Source organism: Pagrus pagrus, assembly GCF_965226575.1.
Source record: "Pagrus pagrus genome assembly, chromosome: 17".
Lineage (NCBI taxonomy): Eukaryota > Metazoa > Chordata > Actinopteri > Spariformes > Sparidae > Pagrus > Pagrus pagrus.
The window spans coordinates 8179682-8196342 of NC_140201.1; the positions used below are offsets into that span (position 1 = coordinate 8179682).

Sequence of the window (16661 nt, forward strand, 5' to 3'; positions counted from 1 at the left end):
ACTTTACACTCCCGCTCCACTACATTTTGGAGGCAAATATCGTACTTTGCACTCGACTACATTTTTTTTGCTAACTTTAGTTACTAGTTACTTTGAAGATTACAAGTTGCATCTGAGCCAAAGTATTGAAATCAGATTTAAAAAAAACCCCAAAGATTTAAATAATCAGGAAATCCTTATATACATACATACATGTAACTATATGTATAATTTCATTTTACTGTACTTGTACTCTTGATACTTAAGTACATTTAACATTAAAGTACTTTTCACACGGGGGACTTTCACTCATACCAAAGTAATACTTTAACTCGATATCTTTACTTTTACTCGAGTATGACTTTTGGATCCCTCTTACAAGACTGCACAGATATCGTGTTTAAAAATTTCTTCACTCAGGGGAATAGTATTGAGTAAAAGTTAAAGTATCTGATATTGAATGTACTTAAGTATCAAAAGTAATTTTTTAGACAATAAATGTACTAAGTATATAATAAATTAATAAATCAATTAAAAAATGTACTGCTTTCACTCTAGTGCAGCATTGCATCTACAAAGTAACTAGTAACTGAAGTAATCAAATACATGTAGTGGAGTGAAAGTATTAAGTGGCAGAAAATCGAAAAACTCAAGGTATAGAACTTGAGTAAATGTACTCAGTTACATTTCATCATTGATACGATTCATGGCAAACAGGAGTGGATTTAATCATTTATTCATGATATTAGAGCTTTTCGTGTGAGAAATCGGAAATCATTTTTGTAGTCAAAATAAGAAGAAAACAATAAAATCTGAAGAAACTTTCTCCTTTTGGATTTAGATTTTTTCTTTCTTGTTCTTCGTCGTGTCTCTCTACTTTACAGCCAGTGAGGAAGATCTTTTACCTGTGCACAGACAAATCCCAGCAGAGACAGAGAAAACAGCCCCAGGACAATGAACTTCATGTTGGATGAGAGGTGATTTCCTCTTGAAGACAATCAGACAGCAGGAAATATCTTATTTAAACCTCGCTGCTTTTTAAAAAAAATCAATTTTCAATTGTATTTCTTTCTTTTCAATGTCCAGCGCGGTCGTACGCTTGCGTATCCTTGCTGAGAGTCTTAGCTTTGTAAACCGTGTCTTTCTTGAGTCTGGCCTATTATAAGGCAATCAGATTTTTCACCTGATACCTGTTTCCATTCAGGAAGCCTGGCCTCGGTCTCCACCCCAGCGATGGACCACAAATGCAAAACCCTCACACTGAGCCAAATGACATCAATCCAGATATGGATGTAAGAGATATCTTGTATCTGTGCTGTCTTTGTTCGGCAAAGTTCCTCCAACCACTGTATTTTTGTCATGTCACGTCTGTGATTGTCTGCAGAATTTAGGAAGACAGTCACAGATAAATAATTTATTACACAGCTTCTTTCTTGTAAAGAAATGCTTTATGACGATGGCCTCTCAGTGAACCAGATTTTCCTAAAAATTTCCCTAAACTTCTCAGACATTTGACTGCAGTTTAACATATATTCTCTATCTAGTCAGAAATGATATTTTCTTCCAAAAGATGTACCCTTCTTTAGGTCAGCTCCAGTAATAACTTTCATCACAACCTACATACTTACATTACTCCACTCATAGTTTAAGATACAAATACACACACATACATAGAAATACATACAACATGATATCACTTCATGAGAGCCTGTCATTGTAGTCAGGAGATAAAAGACAAAGCAACACATTGAAGGTGGTTAATGACAAACAGCCTGGTTTTAAAGAGGCGGTAAGTGAGAATTTATTTTTTAAAATGTTCAAAAATGAACTAAAATGATCAACAGAATACGAAGAAATAGCATTTTGTCCTTTACAATGTCTATGTATTGTGTTGCAGAGACTCATTCCCAGATCGTAGACGCCTGGGAGGATCAACGATCAGCTGTCTAAAGAACTGCACCTTTAAATTGCTTTCAGCTCGTACAGTATGCAAAAGTCCAATTTTATGTGCATGTGATACGACAATCCTAATTCAGTCATTTTGTTGCCTAAACCTGACCAAATTGCGAACGTTTCGCAATGCTAAGCCCGTGTGTTTATTTTTGTTAACATGATGACGAGGGTCACCCAATCGTGGATCTGCTCTCTGATGACTTTAATGTGAAGGGCTGGCTTATCAGCTGCACACAAAATGTGACCTTGGTCGATGAAACCCTTAAATTGTATTTTTAAAAACACTTTTATATGTATTTTGACAATATATTTAAAATCCAATGGCAATTATGTTGTCAATTAACATTCATTTTCAAAAGAATACAGAGAAATGTCACATCCTGTGTTCACGTTGCTGATTCAAATGTGGTAGTTTTGACATCTGAGCAACGGGATTATACATTATTGAGTAAGACTGTGTGCAACAGTCTTGGTTAAAAGTGAAAAAAAAAGCTCACAGCAAACAAAGCACTTCATAGCACTGATATGAGTCACAGTAAGAGGGTAAATAGAAGAGATTAAATGACAGGCTCTGTCAAAAATCTAATATTTCTATTGAGGAAGGGTGAATCTGTGATTTGCTTTTGCCTTTTCACTTTAGTCCCATACACCGTAGATCAGAACAGAGATCACAGGCACCAGGAGCAGACTGCAGGACCCGATTAAAGAGGCAGACCCATCTTTTGGAGTCGTAGCTGAAGTTTTGGGACTGCTGGGCCTGGTGGCTCCAACCGTAGAAGGGCGAGGGGTGCTTCTAGAGCTCGTAGTTGCTTGAGTGGTTGTCGTGCGCTGTGATGTAGTGGTGGTAGTGGTGGTGGAGGTGGTTGAGACTGGAGTTGTAGTACTACTGACACCAGCGGTTACAGTACTACTGACACCAACGGTTACAGTACTATTGTCACCAACGGTGACGGTACTACTGTCACCAACGGTTACAGTAGTACCGTTGGTGATGGGGCCGGGCAGCGTTGTGGCTGCTGATCCGGTGCTGCTGCTGCTCCCCGTTGAACTTGTCCCCTGTAAAAGAGAACAACAGTTTGCATTGTAGAAGAGAAGAGATAAGTCCAGTTACTTTCTGTTTTAGAACGAGAATCGGTGGCGAACACATTATCTCCGTCAGTTCACTGTAATAAAACAAGATGCACATCCTCATGTTCTTCTTGTGCTGTTTAGCAAGGTGGTTTGGGTTTTATTTGGTCAGGTTTCAAGAGATGCATGTTGATCATTCCCACCGCAATTTCAGTACAACGGAGGTGAGGTATTTTATTTTTGTGGTTCCAGCAGCAATACAAACCAGCACCAGGAAAGGAAAGATCAATAGCAACCCCATGCCTTCGCATTTCAATTGTAACTGGAGTTTGTGATATTTGTGTGAGTTAAAAAAGATGTTGGAGCATGCATCATTTTCATGTCCACTTAGTACTTCTGCAGCATCTTCAGCTGCAGCACGGGTTGCCGATTATTGTGCGCACACAGAATTTAGATTTTGGTCTCTGAAAAGGAACAATGACACCAAATCTAACAAGCTCACTGTTACGGCAAGAGCTCAAATGTTGTTTTTACACCACTGTTCATAAACAAGTTAAACAAAGGAATCAAAGTGTGTTAAAAAGCTGGTTGTTGTTGGTTGGACAGAGCTGATGTACCGTCTTCCCTGCGTTGTTGCGACCTGGTCGCTGCCACGCCCTGACTCCAGCTGTGAGACGCACAGACCTGAGACTGATATCCAACCTCACATTTCGCTTTGGCCGTGGAAGAAAATATATTTCCCACGAGGTCACATGTGAAATACACACTGCTGCTGATTCTTTTTATGTATTTTGTGTGCCATGAGCCTACAAATTAAATTCCTCCAATACATTGGGGTCGCAGAAATCCCCAAAACAGACCTGGCAAACAAAGAGGTAACCGTAGAAAAACCTTTAACGTAAGTGAATCAAACGTTTAAGAAACAAAAACCTGTAGTGTCTGCAGCACTTATCACTGTGCTGAATCCTCTTCCCACCCTCCTTCACTCAACACTGATCTAAAGTTATGATTTCCTGCCGTAGATAAAGCTTCAGTACACTGTGGCTCAGTGTCGGAGACAAATCATAGCCGCACGACGCAAAGGTCAAGCACCTGCTGTTCCAACTGAGTACATGAAGCGCGGAGACATTAACCCTGCTTTGCATACGGCTGTGGTTAGTAGAGGCCTGGAGTGTGTGTCTGCCCTCCACTAATTGTTCCCTAACTGCACACGGCATATCTACACCTGCCTTCATCTTCCCTGTCGTCCAAACCTACGTTCTATCTTTCCTGATAGGTCATATCTACTTGATCTGGAAATCTGAGTGCTCCGGTGACTCACCTCAGCGAAAGAAAAAAAGACAAAGTAAAGTAGGTCCAATATATTCAGTTTCACAGAATTATAGCAGTGGAGGACTTATTAATAAATCTCCAGCTCATGATTACAATAGAGCAGAGGAAATATGACCTTACAGGGTTGAGTGAGAAACAGTTTTCAGAGGAAATTTGACCAAAGGTTAATTAAATCCGTTGACTAACGCTCCAAATCGCAGCAATCTGGCACATTTAAATAGAAATCCTAAGTAAGCCATGCTTTCTTCTATGTTTTGGGTTTCATGAAATTTAAAAATATGATTAAAATAAATACCAAAACGCTACAAACGCTCAAGAATGAACTTTCAATTGTCAATTTTAGGCCAACATTGATGGAAAGTGCTCAGAAAAAAGCTCCACAACAGCTGCTAAATGGACCCTAATGGTGACTAATGTTTCCTTGGTCGAGAATAAAATCATTTTTTTGTTCTCATTATTTCATTTTTTAAATTTTACTCTTAATTAAGCGTTTCAGTTTTGTAAAGGGTAAGTGTTGTCTCCAGTGGAAAATAAAGTCCAAACACAAAAAAACACTGCTTGAATAAAAAGCTCCATTTGCTTAGACTTTGAGAGGCATTTAAATGTTTCATTTCCTTTGTGACTCATTTGACTGCAACCATACTTACAAAAGGCAGTTTGCTTTGCGTTCATGTTCCAGATACGTAAATCAGCTGTCCACTAATCAGAGAGGCTGAACTGCTCGGCCATCACTGACCCATCACAGCCCTCAAACTCAGGCCGCTCGCCCCCAAAACCGGAGTCCAAAGTGTCCCTTACCTCAGCGCAGCCCACTGACATGACGGTCAAACAGACACAGAGGACGAGCATCCTTGTTTTCTCCATCCCGAGCTTCAGTTTCTTCCTCCCCTCGTTCTTTATGGCTGTCCCCACCTTTGTGTCCCTCCTTTTATACCTGTCGGCCCTCCATAACACTGATGCTGATAAGAAAAAAGAAAAAAAAAACGCACTGACAGTAATCTGGAGCAGCATTACTGCTAAGAGACAGCAGACAAGTGAATGAATCTGATATGTAAATTACAATTACAGCATGAGAAAAGGCTCACACTGTAGTTTGTCAAAAGTATATCGTACTGAACGTCTTTTCTAAAGCTGGGGTCACACCTTGTTTTTACCTGTTCAACCCTGGAGGTTAAAGCACCACGATGAAGGATTGAGGAGAACATCCCACATTATAAAGTAGCACCATATCATATTACCACATTATCTCTGCTTAAACAGATTGTTAAGGATCATGATAACAGGGCCGGGTGTTCCGCGTACACCTTTATTTTTCGGCAGCTTCGGCTGCTGCTGCTGTCACACGTCTGTGTGTGTTAATGGTGTGTTATCTTGGTAAAAGGTGCTCCTGGAGCCATCTGCTGTGGCATTTTGGGTGTTTTGCAGGTGTTTATTTGTCTGTCTGTTCGTCCGTCCGTCCTGTCTGTCTGTCTGCCAGTGGCGCGACCGTTAAGGGGGCCGACAGTAGGGGCCTGTCCCCTTCACACACTGCTTATACGTCTGTCTGTCTGTCCCTTCTTCTGTCCGTCTGTCTGTCTGTCTTTCTTTCTGTCCCTCCATCTGTCTATCCGCCTATGGCTGTCCATCTGTCTGTCCGTCTATCTGCCTTTCTGTCTGTCTGTGCATCTTCCCATCTGTGCGTCCACTTGTCCATGCATCCATTTTTATGTCTGTCTATCAATCTGCCCATCCATCCATCCATCCATCCATCTGTCTGTCCATCCATCCGTTTGTCTGTCTGTCTGTCTGTGTTTCTGTCAATCCGTCCATCAAAAAAAAAAGTTGACAAAGCTCAAATTTCAAAGGCGGCAACTGAGTTGAACAGTGAGTACCAGATTATTGATAATGAGAATTCACAGTGTAATAGAGAGATAGTTAACTTAATTAATCCCCGAAGGGAAATTAGGTAATCGTAGCAGCAGGTACATTCAAATACAAGTACAATCTGTAATCTGTGGAGTCTTAGAAGGAAACATTGAGCAACCTCTGAAAGTTTGTTTTCCTCCGCTCTACAACTAGTGAGCACACAGAGCTGTGCCTCTTTGTAATCAATTACAGTTAAAAGATTATAATTGAACAGGATACAATGACCCGGGGTCAAAGGGAAAACTACTTCTATCTTCTGGCAATTTGTAATCATTATTTTTGTTCCGCGCAGTTTGATGGAAACAGAAACTGACGTGCTTCTTCATATTTCACTTTTCACTTTCAACCAGGCCCAGATAAACTCCAGTGCAGAAAAGGGAAATTGATGTGATACGATAAGGCAACTCACCTACAGATGAACATAACCACAGAAACTCACCGCGGCAGGGTTACTCTGATAACACAAGAATTCTGTTTTGCTCACTTTGACATTTTTCCGTCCCACTGGACTTTATTTTGATGAAGATTTTGGGGAAAAGGCACGTTTGATTTCACCTTGTCTGTTGACCAGCGGCTGCCAGGAGCCGTTGGAACAACTGAAGCAATCAGAGAGGAATGTTTCTCCCTCTGCTGTGTTTGATTTTTGATATCCAGTGTGCACAAAAACTAAAAAACTGGCATCTTATCACCTCCAAAGGAACAAAGCAAGGATGTGACAGCCTCATTGCACTTATGCATGAAATAACAATAACACTTCGGTGCGGGCCTTTGTTTCAACCATCCCTCAATATTAGCATTACATGAAATAACCAATCCTGGAAATAACATACCTTTGGTGAGTAAAATGTATCTTCCCATAAAAATGTAACAAAAGGAAAAAGTACATAGACAATCCCTCTCATTTTGATTTTATGAGGTTAAGATGTCAGAGGGACAGAAAGGCTTCAAGTGATAACTTCTCACGTTAAGCAAGCACTTCAGTCCACGCTGCTGGACCCCACAAATTCACTGCTTAACATGTGTACATACGCAGGTGATTGAAGGAAAGGCGCCGACTCAGAAATACTGGGACCATTTTAATAATGACAGTCCGAAAATAACCCAATGCAAACCATAACCCGCTTTCCTCCCCGCATCACCACACAACCTAAAAACCAGAGAGGGAAAACTGGTTGTGCTGGTAGCTGTGTGAGCACAGCCAAGCCTTTGTCGTGCTTTATCAGCTGTGTGATCGCCGTGCTGCGTGTTTCCTGGTATCAGACATTTTACTGTCCCTTCAGATAAGCCAATGCCCCATCATCAGTGATACCAGAAACTACTGCAACTGCTGCATATTTAATCTGCTGCCCTATATATTTTTTTTCTTACATATGTTCGCAGGATCATCTCAGAATCTAGTACAAGAATTTGACATGACATTGTTTCCTTGCCTTGCCCTGATATCTTCTGTTATTGGCCCCTTTTGTGTGACATCGTTATCTGACGAGTTAATGATTGCACGAAGCAAGGTTTCATTGCTTCGCCGTGCAGATGAGAGAATGCAATAAGTAGAGGGAAGGGTCTTGTAAATATTTCATTTGATGCTCAGAAAGACAATAAAGTTTCTGTAAACTCAAAAGTACATTTCTACAAAAGTCAACAAAGGGTGATGTATGGAGGGGATACAATGAAAGCATGAACAGTTTCAAAATCATAAACTGAAGAAGGATCCTTCTTACGAGGCGTGTTGAATTCCCCATGATCGTGCTGCTCCTCAAGGTGAAAGGAGAAAACTGAACACAGATGACGTGACTGATTTTCATTCGTACAAGAGTAAACAGGCCATGTTGACCTTTGTTTACCATCTTAGTTTAGCATGTCTTAATTTGCGATACACAAAGTACAGGTGAGTTTGATGGGAATGTCATTACTTTTGCAGATATTTGGTCATAAACTAAAGACTTGATGATGGTAAGAGATTATGACAGCCGATAAAAGCTGTACAAGCTGTTGTTTTTTTAAAGGACAGTTTCACCCAAAAATGTTGTCATTATCCTCCCATGCCCATGCTGATGGAAAGCCGGGTGAAGTTTTGCAGTCCACAAAACATTTGTGGAAAAGCAAAACAGTGTTGCAGTATTCTCCTGAATTTGTGCCATTTCATGCTTTGTTTTTTACATTTTAAAAACAAGTCCCCATCGACTTCATCTGTTTACGAAAAATGCTCTTTTTCTGTGAAGCCCCAGAAATGTTTGATGAACCGCAAAACTTCACACACCTTCCACCGGCAAGAAGGTGAGTAGATAATGACTGAGTTGTCATTTTTGGGTGAACTTTTCCTTTAAGCCTTTAGAGGAGTTTAAAAAAACAATAACATTAAAATAACTTCTCCTGTGATGTTATTTAAAGCAAGTAATAACTGCAAAGGATTCAATCGGGACAGTAATACCCTGTTGGTGCCTCTAATTTATTTATCTACACACAATAAAAAAATATATGTGTAGTGGTGAGTTATATATAATAGAATAATATTGTCAGGTCAAAATATGTTCAAATGTGTCTAAAACACTTCATTCTTTGACCATCCCTGCTGTTCAGCGCCATCAGTGACCTCCGAGCGACCTCTGTCTTTAACGCCACCCTGCAAACCAAATCTCCATTCATGATACTAACCAAGTTCAAGCTGAAGATCTACAGCGAACAAACGATTATGAAAATAGTGAAGTACAAAAACAAAGCAAGGGGAGCAGAAGAAGAAAAACATCCCAGCGGAGTCAAATCAAGGTGCAGCCGAGCAGGAGAGAGTAAAACAGCCTCACAGTCGATTTAGAAGTTGTTATTCTGATTCTTTGTTCTGTTCATGCTGGTTTCTTCGCACTCAATTCGATCAATTCTAGAAAATAGAAGCAAACTGTTTTTCAATTTTTTTTTCTTGCACACAGAAATTTTCCCTGACGCGGAGAAATAATGTGTACAGAAAATCAACCTTTAGCTTATCAAGAACTGACTCATGTTTCTCACATTACCTAAGGGCAACAGGAAGGGCATTTGAGGCTATTAACCACATCACAAGAAAAACAAAATCTACTTCCTTAAAACTTTTGGCCACAACGGTCACAACGGCAGAAGCCTTTCATCTTAAGTAAACACTGATCAGTCAAAGGTTTAACCGCTACAGAAAACACTCAATGATAAATCCCAGGCAGTGAATGATTTGGCATTAATGAACGTCATTTGGCTGGCCGGGCTTCAAGGAAATAAAATAACACTCTAATGACCTCCATTCAACTCCATTATTAGTGCTTTATTTAGATGATCTCTTCACTTTACTCTATAAAACAGTGGTTTAGTTTTAAATAAATACATCTTGGTAGATCAGGATATAGGTTCGTTGCAGGGGTCGGTGCTAAAAGAGTTGGTGGGTTGATGCGTAACTGAGTGACTCTTTTAAAAATGTATGCAGGATATAATATTGCAGAGCACTGTAAAGGTAGCCACACTTAATGTTGCTTATTTCACATTTCATCTAGCCAAGTAATAATATTCTAAATATATATTAAATATTAGGCTGTTTCTTGCAGGTATTTTGCATGCTATTATATCTTTAAAAATCTCACGAGCAGTAATGGAAAAGTACATAAACGGCGTACTTGGGTGAGGTTAAAGACATTGTGTTTAAATATTGGTAAAAGTGAGTCACCCATTCGAATTGTACTTGAGTAAATTCCTTTAGTATTTGATATAAATGTACTGAAGTATCAAAAGTCCAAGTATAAGTAAATTTTCATACATATATGTATACTGTATGTATGTTTAAACTGTGCTACTTTGGTTTGGTGCAGCGAAGTAACTACTTGTTATCAAATACATGTAGTGGAATAAAAACTACAATATTTTTTACTTTTACCACTTGTAATGGAATATTTTGACACTGTGGTAGTGCTACTTTTGCTCATGTAAATCAATTAAAATCATTTTTATTCATATAGCTCAGAAAACTATGTATAGGATCTGAGATCACCTCTGCATACATCCATGACTGCTGTGCTGCAGTGAGGTTGGCCCACTGTCAACCATTTTGGCTCCATCTAGTGGTGGGACATGGCTCCTTCTCTACCCGGAAGTGACGCAATGAAAACAAAAAACGTGCGGCGCTTGCTGAAAGAAATCAGCGGGACGGTCTCATTATGTCGTATTTAAAATAATAAATCACACGGACGTTATTTTGGGCAGCTACTGCAGCGAGCCGGAGATATTTGGACAGCATTTTCTCACAGGAAGTTGATTTAGGTAAGCTGTTTTCAGCACTCGCCGCCGGCTAGCTAGCAGGCTAATAGCTAACTAGCTTGCCTCTCTATGAGCATTTCCATTGAAAATTTGCTAAGGCTAGCCTGTTTAGCCACAAAGATTAGCTCTTGTCAGTCAACAGAAACTGTGTTTAATAGTTTAGTGCGTACGAGAATAGTGGTTGTGGGTTTTGCTAACAGTAGAAGTTTACGAATAGTAGATAAAGTAACGTTACATCTTCAGGAAATTAGCATTACTATCATTTTGAAGCTCTTTCGGTTATTCCAGTGAATGAAGTTCTGACTACTCAAACAACAACATGGTTGGGCTCTTTGTCAAGCTAACACCCTTATGTTCCTATTCAATGTTCCCCAATAGATTGATTTAATGATGGCAGCCTCGTTACCTCAGAAGCCAGGGATGGCAGGGATGCCCCCTCAGCAGCAGCAGCAGCCCCACCTGCCCCCCGGTGGTGCCTCAGCCCCGGGGCAGCAGTCCATGCCCCCGCAGGGAGCCCTGAGGGAGATCTCCCCGGTGTTCCTCTGTCGGATCGGACAGGAGACTGTTCAGGACATTGTCACACGCACCATGGAGATCTTCCAGATCACAAGAGCTACGCAGGTACTGGACATAAGACTTTAAGATAGCTATCACAACAGGGAGCACACCCTGTTTCTGTATGAGATGCTGTTATTGTGTGAATACCTTTGTAGGATCCACTGTTATAGTGATTGACCAAGGCACTTTAGACCATAACTTTTGACCTTTTAACTTTCTGGTACAGTTTCTTAGGACATGTAGATGATTCTGAGCACCTCTGGTCTGTCTCAAACATACTGACTGAAAATGAAAAAAAAAGTTTTTAGAAAACAAAGACAGATGCAGATTGTAGAGCCTCCAGTATTGTTACGCAGTTGCTTATTTTGTCTGAACAAAAAAAAATACAGGACTCATTTTTTAAATGTTCAGTAGTGGCATATGCTCACATTGGAGAAACTGGAGCCTACAAATGTTTGGCAATGACTAGATTATTACAGTTGTTTTAGATACGTATTTAGATAGTTCACAGTTTAGGTTTTACTTTACAAAATGTCTCTATTTGTTTTGTTTTTGTTGTATTGTAAAATATGATCTCCCTATCAGGTTTGTGTGGATGTCAACTGAATGGCTGCTGGTGCAGGGTTTCTCTGTCGTCTGTCAGTCTGGATTTGTCCCGTCCTCCTCTGTGGCGTATCTGCTTGGCATTCTTGTCAGCATCTGTGTCACTCACCTCTCCATCTCCAGCCGATCTGTGTCTCTAATTGTGTCTCCCTGTGTGTCTCTGTGTATAACCAGCCTCTTCCTGCTTGTCGTTGTGCATTAAATGGAGTCTGTTTTTTTTCCTGCATGCTAAACTCTCAGCATCAGGACCAGGGACACGTCATGCATTTAAACCCAAGAGTGACACGTCAGAATCTAAATGCTCTTAGATCTAAAAATACACAGAGAGAAACATTCTGCACTGTGTCTTACAGTATCAACCTCTGACTTAACAGGAAATGGAAAGAAAACATAAGAAAATGAGTCAAGTGTAAACTGTTTTCTGCCCCTGACTAATCTTGATATCTTCACATTACACTGTCATCTGAACCAAAATGTTAACAACACTTGGGACACAAACTGATGAGAGACGCTGTGTGTCTTTTGATTTAGCTTCCTAATGGTGTGACCCAGAGCCAGGCGATGTACCAGGACCGCTTCGGGAAGCTCCAGGAACACCTGCGGCAGCTCGCCCTGCTGTTCAGAAAGCTCCGTCTCCTGTACGAACGCTGTGTCGAGATGACCTCCGACCTGCAGGAGGGTCCAGCAGAGGTCAGGAAGGAGCCGGAAATTTCTGTTTAGATATTAGATATCATGTGTCAAATATTCAGCCTTTTCAGGAAATGATGATAATGATAATTACAGCTTGAAACTAACCTGGGAACCAGACAGATCTGCCAAGCTCATGTTTTATTTGCTCTGGCAGATATGTCTGGCCCCCCTGATAGGATTTGAAGCATGTTTGAAACACAGATTTGAAAAGACACACATCCCACATCTTTTACTGCTCTGACTGGTTGTAGGTCTATCCAGTTGCGTGCGTCCTGTCTGCAGGTCTGTCGAGGCTCACAAAACTCACATCGAACTGTCAAAGTTGGCGGTGGTGATTCTAGCCTATTTATTGCCTTAAACGTTTTCAGAAACGCATTGTATTTTACTGTTAGGCTGTAGTTTGAGAAAGTTTTGTGTGACCAGGCCACAGTTTTTGTTCCTGCTTAAAAACGTGACCAAGAGCCACCCCAACATGCACGTGCCAGTCGTCACAGATTTCTGATTGGTTCTAGGTCTTGTGTCATTGTTCTGATTGGTTAGGGCTAATCCAATTGCATCCAGAGGCATTTCATTGTGCACAGGTTGGAAATCAAAAATGAATTGATTGGGTCAATGCCAGGCTAGCTTGAAACACCTGTAATACAACACTAACAAGAAGTTTCACCCTTTCTGTATTTGCAAAACTGGAGTGCATACTTCTCTTACACTCTTCTTTCAGTGTTGAACACAAACGCATTCACAGACAGGACTGGGGGAAAAAAACAAATCTTTTTTGTATGTATTTTGCGTCCTCAGCTTCTGCCATATGTTGGGGAGGAGCTGGTGTCTGTCAGAGTGGAGCCCTGCAGTCCTGCTGTCAACCAGGAGAGAAAAGAGGTTCTAGAGGTATGTACCTGTTTTCTTTTAGTCACAATTAATAATTCACATTTAGTTATTTTCTGCATTAGAGCAGTGAGTGAAGATGGCTGCTTCTCCCTTTGCTGCTGTCAGATTATAATGCAGTTAGTAGTTTTCCTGTAGTAAGCCATGCAGTGATGCATAAGATATATGACGAAAGTAATTACAAATTGGTGGAATATGCCTCATTTTAAGCAACACTGTTGCTTCAATAAAGCCTACTTAGGCAACACAATATTACTACCAAGCTACTCAGGCTACTATTTATTTCTATTGTTTGCTTTTAAAAATTAAAGTAGGCTTCCCATTAGGCTTTGAAAGAACACAAAGCAAGACTAAATATTTAGCTTTAAGTAAGCAAGCCCCCTGCAAATGCCTCTAGGTGGCAGTGATGACACAGATCAAGGGTATGGATGACATGCAGAAACATAAAAAGCATCATGTGCAGCTTAAGTAAATGTTAAGAGACAGGGTGTTGTTTTATAAACATTAAAGCCAATATTCCAGCGAGATGAAGATTTCTGGTAGGTTTTATAAGGTGCCGCCAGGCAGCCGGTGGCAAAATTGTAGAAGATGTTGGCTCGAGGTTGTAAGCTTGTTTGATTACTCAACAATATTAGCAAACCAGTTAAAAATAATCTTTTCTACTCTCAAAATCCTCCAGCAGGTATAATCCTAATAAGCCTCAATTATTGATTCATGTCTACACAGAGTAAACTAGGTTCTTTCCTGGTTTGTTAAGATTGTAAGGATGGTAAATGCTAAAGCTGTGGTGCTTTTCAGATGTTTTACTAATGGATGTCCTGTGGTTAACCTGCAGAAGGTCCGTCAGAAGAACCAGGAGATGAAGGTTCTGATGGATCAGATGAGGAACCTGCTGTGGGATGTCAACGCCATGCTGACGCTCAGGAAATGATCGTTCCACTAGATCCTATCAGAGAGAGCGTTCCTGCATGATGGCAAAGACCAGGTGAAATAAGGGAATTTCTGTTGGATTTGAACACGGGACCTTCCACTTCCACACCACCTTTTCGCTGGCACTTCTTCACTGAAACTCACAATTCACTCGTGGTTCACCTAAGAACTTCTGCTGTTTACTATGTATTATATCGAAGTTGTTGAGGGGGGGAAAAAAAATGAGAAAGGATGAAAGAAGCTTGTGTCAGCCTGATACACTCCAGCTCCAGGAATCATTTTCTATTCGTACGAGGCAGCTGACAGCCCAATTTTTGTTTTCCAAGAGAAAGCTGTTATTTTGTCACTCTGTGTTTATTCAAATAAGTTACAGACTCCTGTTTTCATACTATTTAGATAATGAGTAGAAAACCTGTAATGCCTCAGGTGAAAACACAAGTTCTCTTAAAACACTGTATTCATGGTGTTTTGCCCCTGGGTGCTGACTTGACACCAAACAGACTTGAATTCATTGCAGGTAATTGCAGAAAGCACAGAAGCTGATCTTGCGACTGTGTTTACAATAGGAACAATTGCCCTTATTAAGCTCTGTCAGTTGTAAAAACACTATGGGTTCAGCATTCAAATTAGCCCCTTGGCAGCTCTGTATCTCAGGTGCTTTGTACAAAAGTGTGTGTGTGTGTGTGTGTGTGTGTGTGTGTGTGTCTGTGTGTCTGTGCGCGCATGTGCTTAACGAGATTAGCTTCCTGAGTGCTAGACAGCACACCTGTTTACCCCGAGGGTGCTGAGACGTGTTTGCCTGTGAATTTATTTTTGTAAACTGTTGGACGAAAGATAAACCCACTGGGTCATTTCTGTTTTGTATAAAATAAACTTTTTTAAATAAAACATTTTGAGCATATATTTTAAAGTCCTGCTTCTGAATTCGGGATTGGCTGGCTCAGACTGCGGTACGAGCTCCATTGTTTCAGTTCCAACCCTTAAGGGCCGACGTGGGACTGTATGATCTCCTTCACAATGGAGATGACGTATAAATACATCAAGGCGTATCCACCAACACATAATGATGCACATTCTGACCCCGACCCGTGTATTTATCCTTCCTTTACATACCAACGGCTCATCAGTGTAGTGCTCCCACACTACAACACGGCATCAAAGACAATCCCAGAGTTACAAAAGCACAGGGGACGTGTGAGTGAGCTTTGCTTTTGATTGGTGTAATTGTATCTGTAATCATTTAACAGCTAATTCAATCTGCCCAAAAGGGTTATTCCATTTAAGTCCGTGCTCAAAAAATAAAATCCCAGGATTTCTTCTGTGTAAGCAAGGACATGCTACTCACCACAAGTTATCAGTGTACCCATTGGATAGGAAAATGTGCTTGCCTCAGTGTATATGAGCTGCATATGTTTACACAATATGAAGTGGGCTCCTGGTAATTTTCTATGAATTGTGAAAATAGAAAGTAGGAGTATGCTTAGTCGGGAGTAAAATTGAAACGATTAGTCAATCAGCGGAAAATTAGATTTGCAAACATTTTGATAACTGATATGTTGTCTAAGTCATTATTACCCACTTTCCAGCACCTCCTGGGGGAACCCAAAGTGTTCCTTCGCCGGATGAGATATGTAATCCCTCTAGCGAGTTCTGGGTCTGTCTTAGGGTCTCTTGCCAATTGGTCATGCCTAGAAAACCCACAAGGAATAATGGCACTTGGGCAGTCCACTCCTGTTTGCCAGATCTGAAGGCCATAGCATGAACACATGTCAGCCAAGAGCAAACCGAATAAACCAGAACTCACCCAAATCTGGGCCACAGTTCATTCTATTCTGGTGGGCTAGATCTGGCCCAGACCCAAGTGCCATCATTCCACACGGTATGTTGACCCAATTTGGGTGTCTGGTACAATTTGCTACCTGGGAAAAGGAGGCGCCCAGAGCTCCACGTCGCTAGGAACAGTCTGCGATGGCAGGGGTCAGGACGCCCACGTCCCCGCCTTCGTCTGCCACCTGGCACACATTGCACCTGACACCATTTCCTGTCCTTGCTGGTGGTAGTGGGCCCACAGTGTGGCAGCTCCATGTTGTTTTGTTGGCCTGGGCCGGGCCAAGCCCCATGGAATAAGACTTGGCTAGCCACATATTAGCTGGCCCGCTCCCCTCCCGGCTCCAGAAAGGGGCCGCAGTTGGTTGGCCTAAAGCAATATGAAAAAGTCACCTTGGTGATGGGCATAGGTGCAGAACTAGTTCCAACTGATGGACCTGTTGAAGGATGTTCAATGCACAGGACATTCATTTATATACAGGACTAGTACGAAGTAAAGTAAAATGAGTGATAATCTCATTCTTGGCAAGCTAAAATTGGCCTCACTGATATGCCTCATGAGGCGGTGTGCTTCTTTAATCTCTGATGAAAATATATACATCCTGGACTTCTTTGAAAAGAGGGTATGTGCCAAGTAGGTGGAAGAAATGTAGCACCGTGAGTTTGCA

The 16661-nt window shown here is 41.0% G+C and overlaps 1 protein-coding gene and 1 long non-coding RNA gene across 2 annotated transcripts; one reads left to right on the forward strand and one right to left on the reverse strand.

The window, feature by feature from the left end:
- Nucleotides 1-755: 755 nt before the first annotated feature.
- LOC311272834 lies at nucleotides 756-11001 on the reverse strand. Its single transcript, XR_014624603.1, has 3 exons — nucleotides 10910-11001; nucleotides 5131-5291; nucleotides 756-2988 (listed from the first exon to the last, which is right to left on the reverse strand). It is a non-coding gene; the product is annotated as an uncharacterized lncRNA (long non-coding RNA).
- LOC311272833 (mediator of RNA polymerase II transcription subunit 30) lies at nucleotides 10329-15069 on the forward strand. Its single transcript, XM_084379533.1, has 5 exons — nucleotides 10329-10506; nucleotides 10882-11124; nucleotides 12196-12354; nucleotides 13150-13239; nucleotides 14072-15069. Exons 2-5 carry the CDS (start codon nucleotides 10891-10893, stop codon nucleotides 14165-14167), a joined length of 579 nt encoding a protein of 192 aa, XP_084235659.1. The 5' UTR covers nucleotides 10329-10506; nucleotides 10882-10890; the 3' UTR covers nucleotides 14168-15069.
- The last annotated feature ends 1592 nt before the right edge of the window (nucleotides 15070-16661 follow it).

Coding starts and splice junctions, on each gene's coding strand:
- LOC311272833 (XM_084379533.1), top strand. CDS start 10,891: ATGATGGCAGCCTCGTTACCTCAGAAGCCAGGGATGGCAGGGATGCCC. Junction 11,125..12,195: donor AGATCACAAGAGCTACGCAG/GTACTGGACATA, acceptor CTTTTGATTTAG/CTTCCTAATGGTGTGACCCA. Junction 12,355..13,149: donor TGCAGGAGGGTCCAGCAGAG/GTCAGGAAGGAG, acceptor TTGCGTCCTCAG/CTTCTGCCATATGTTGGGGA.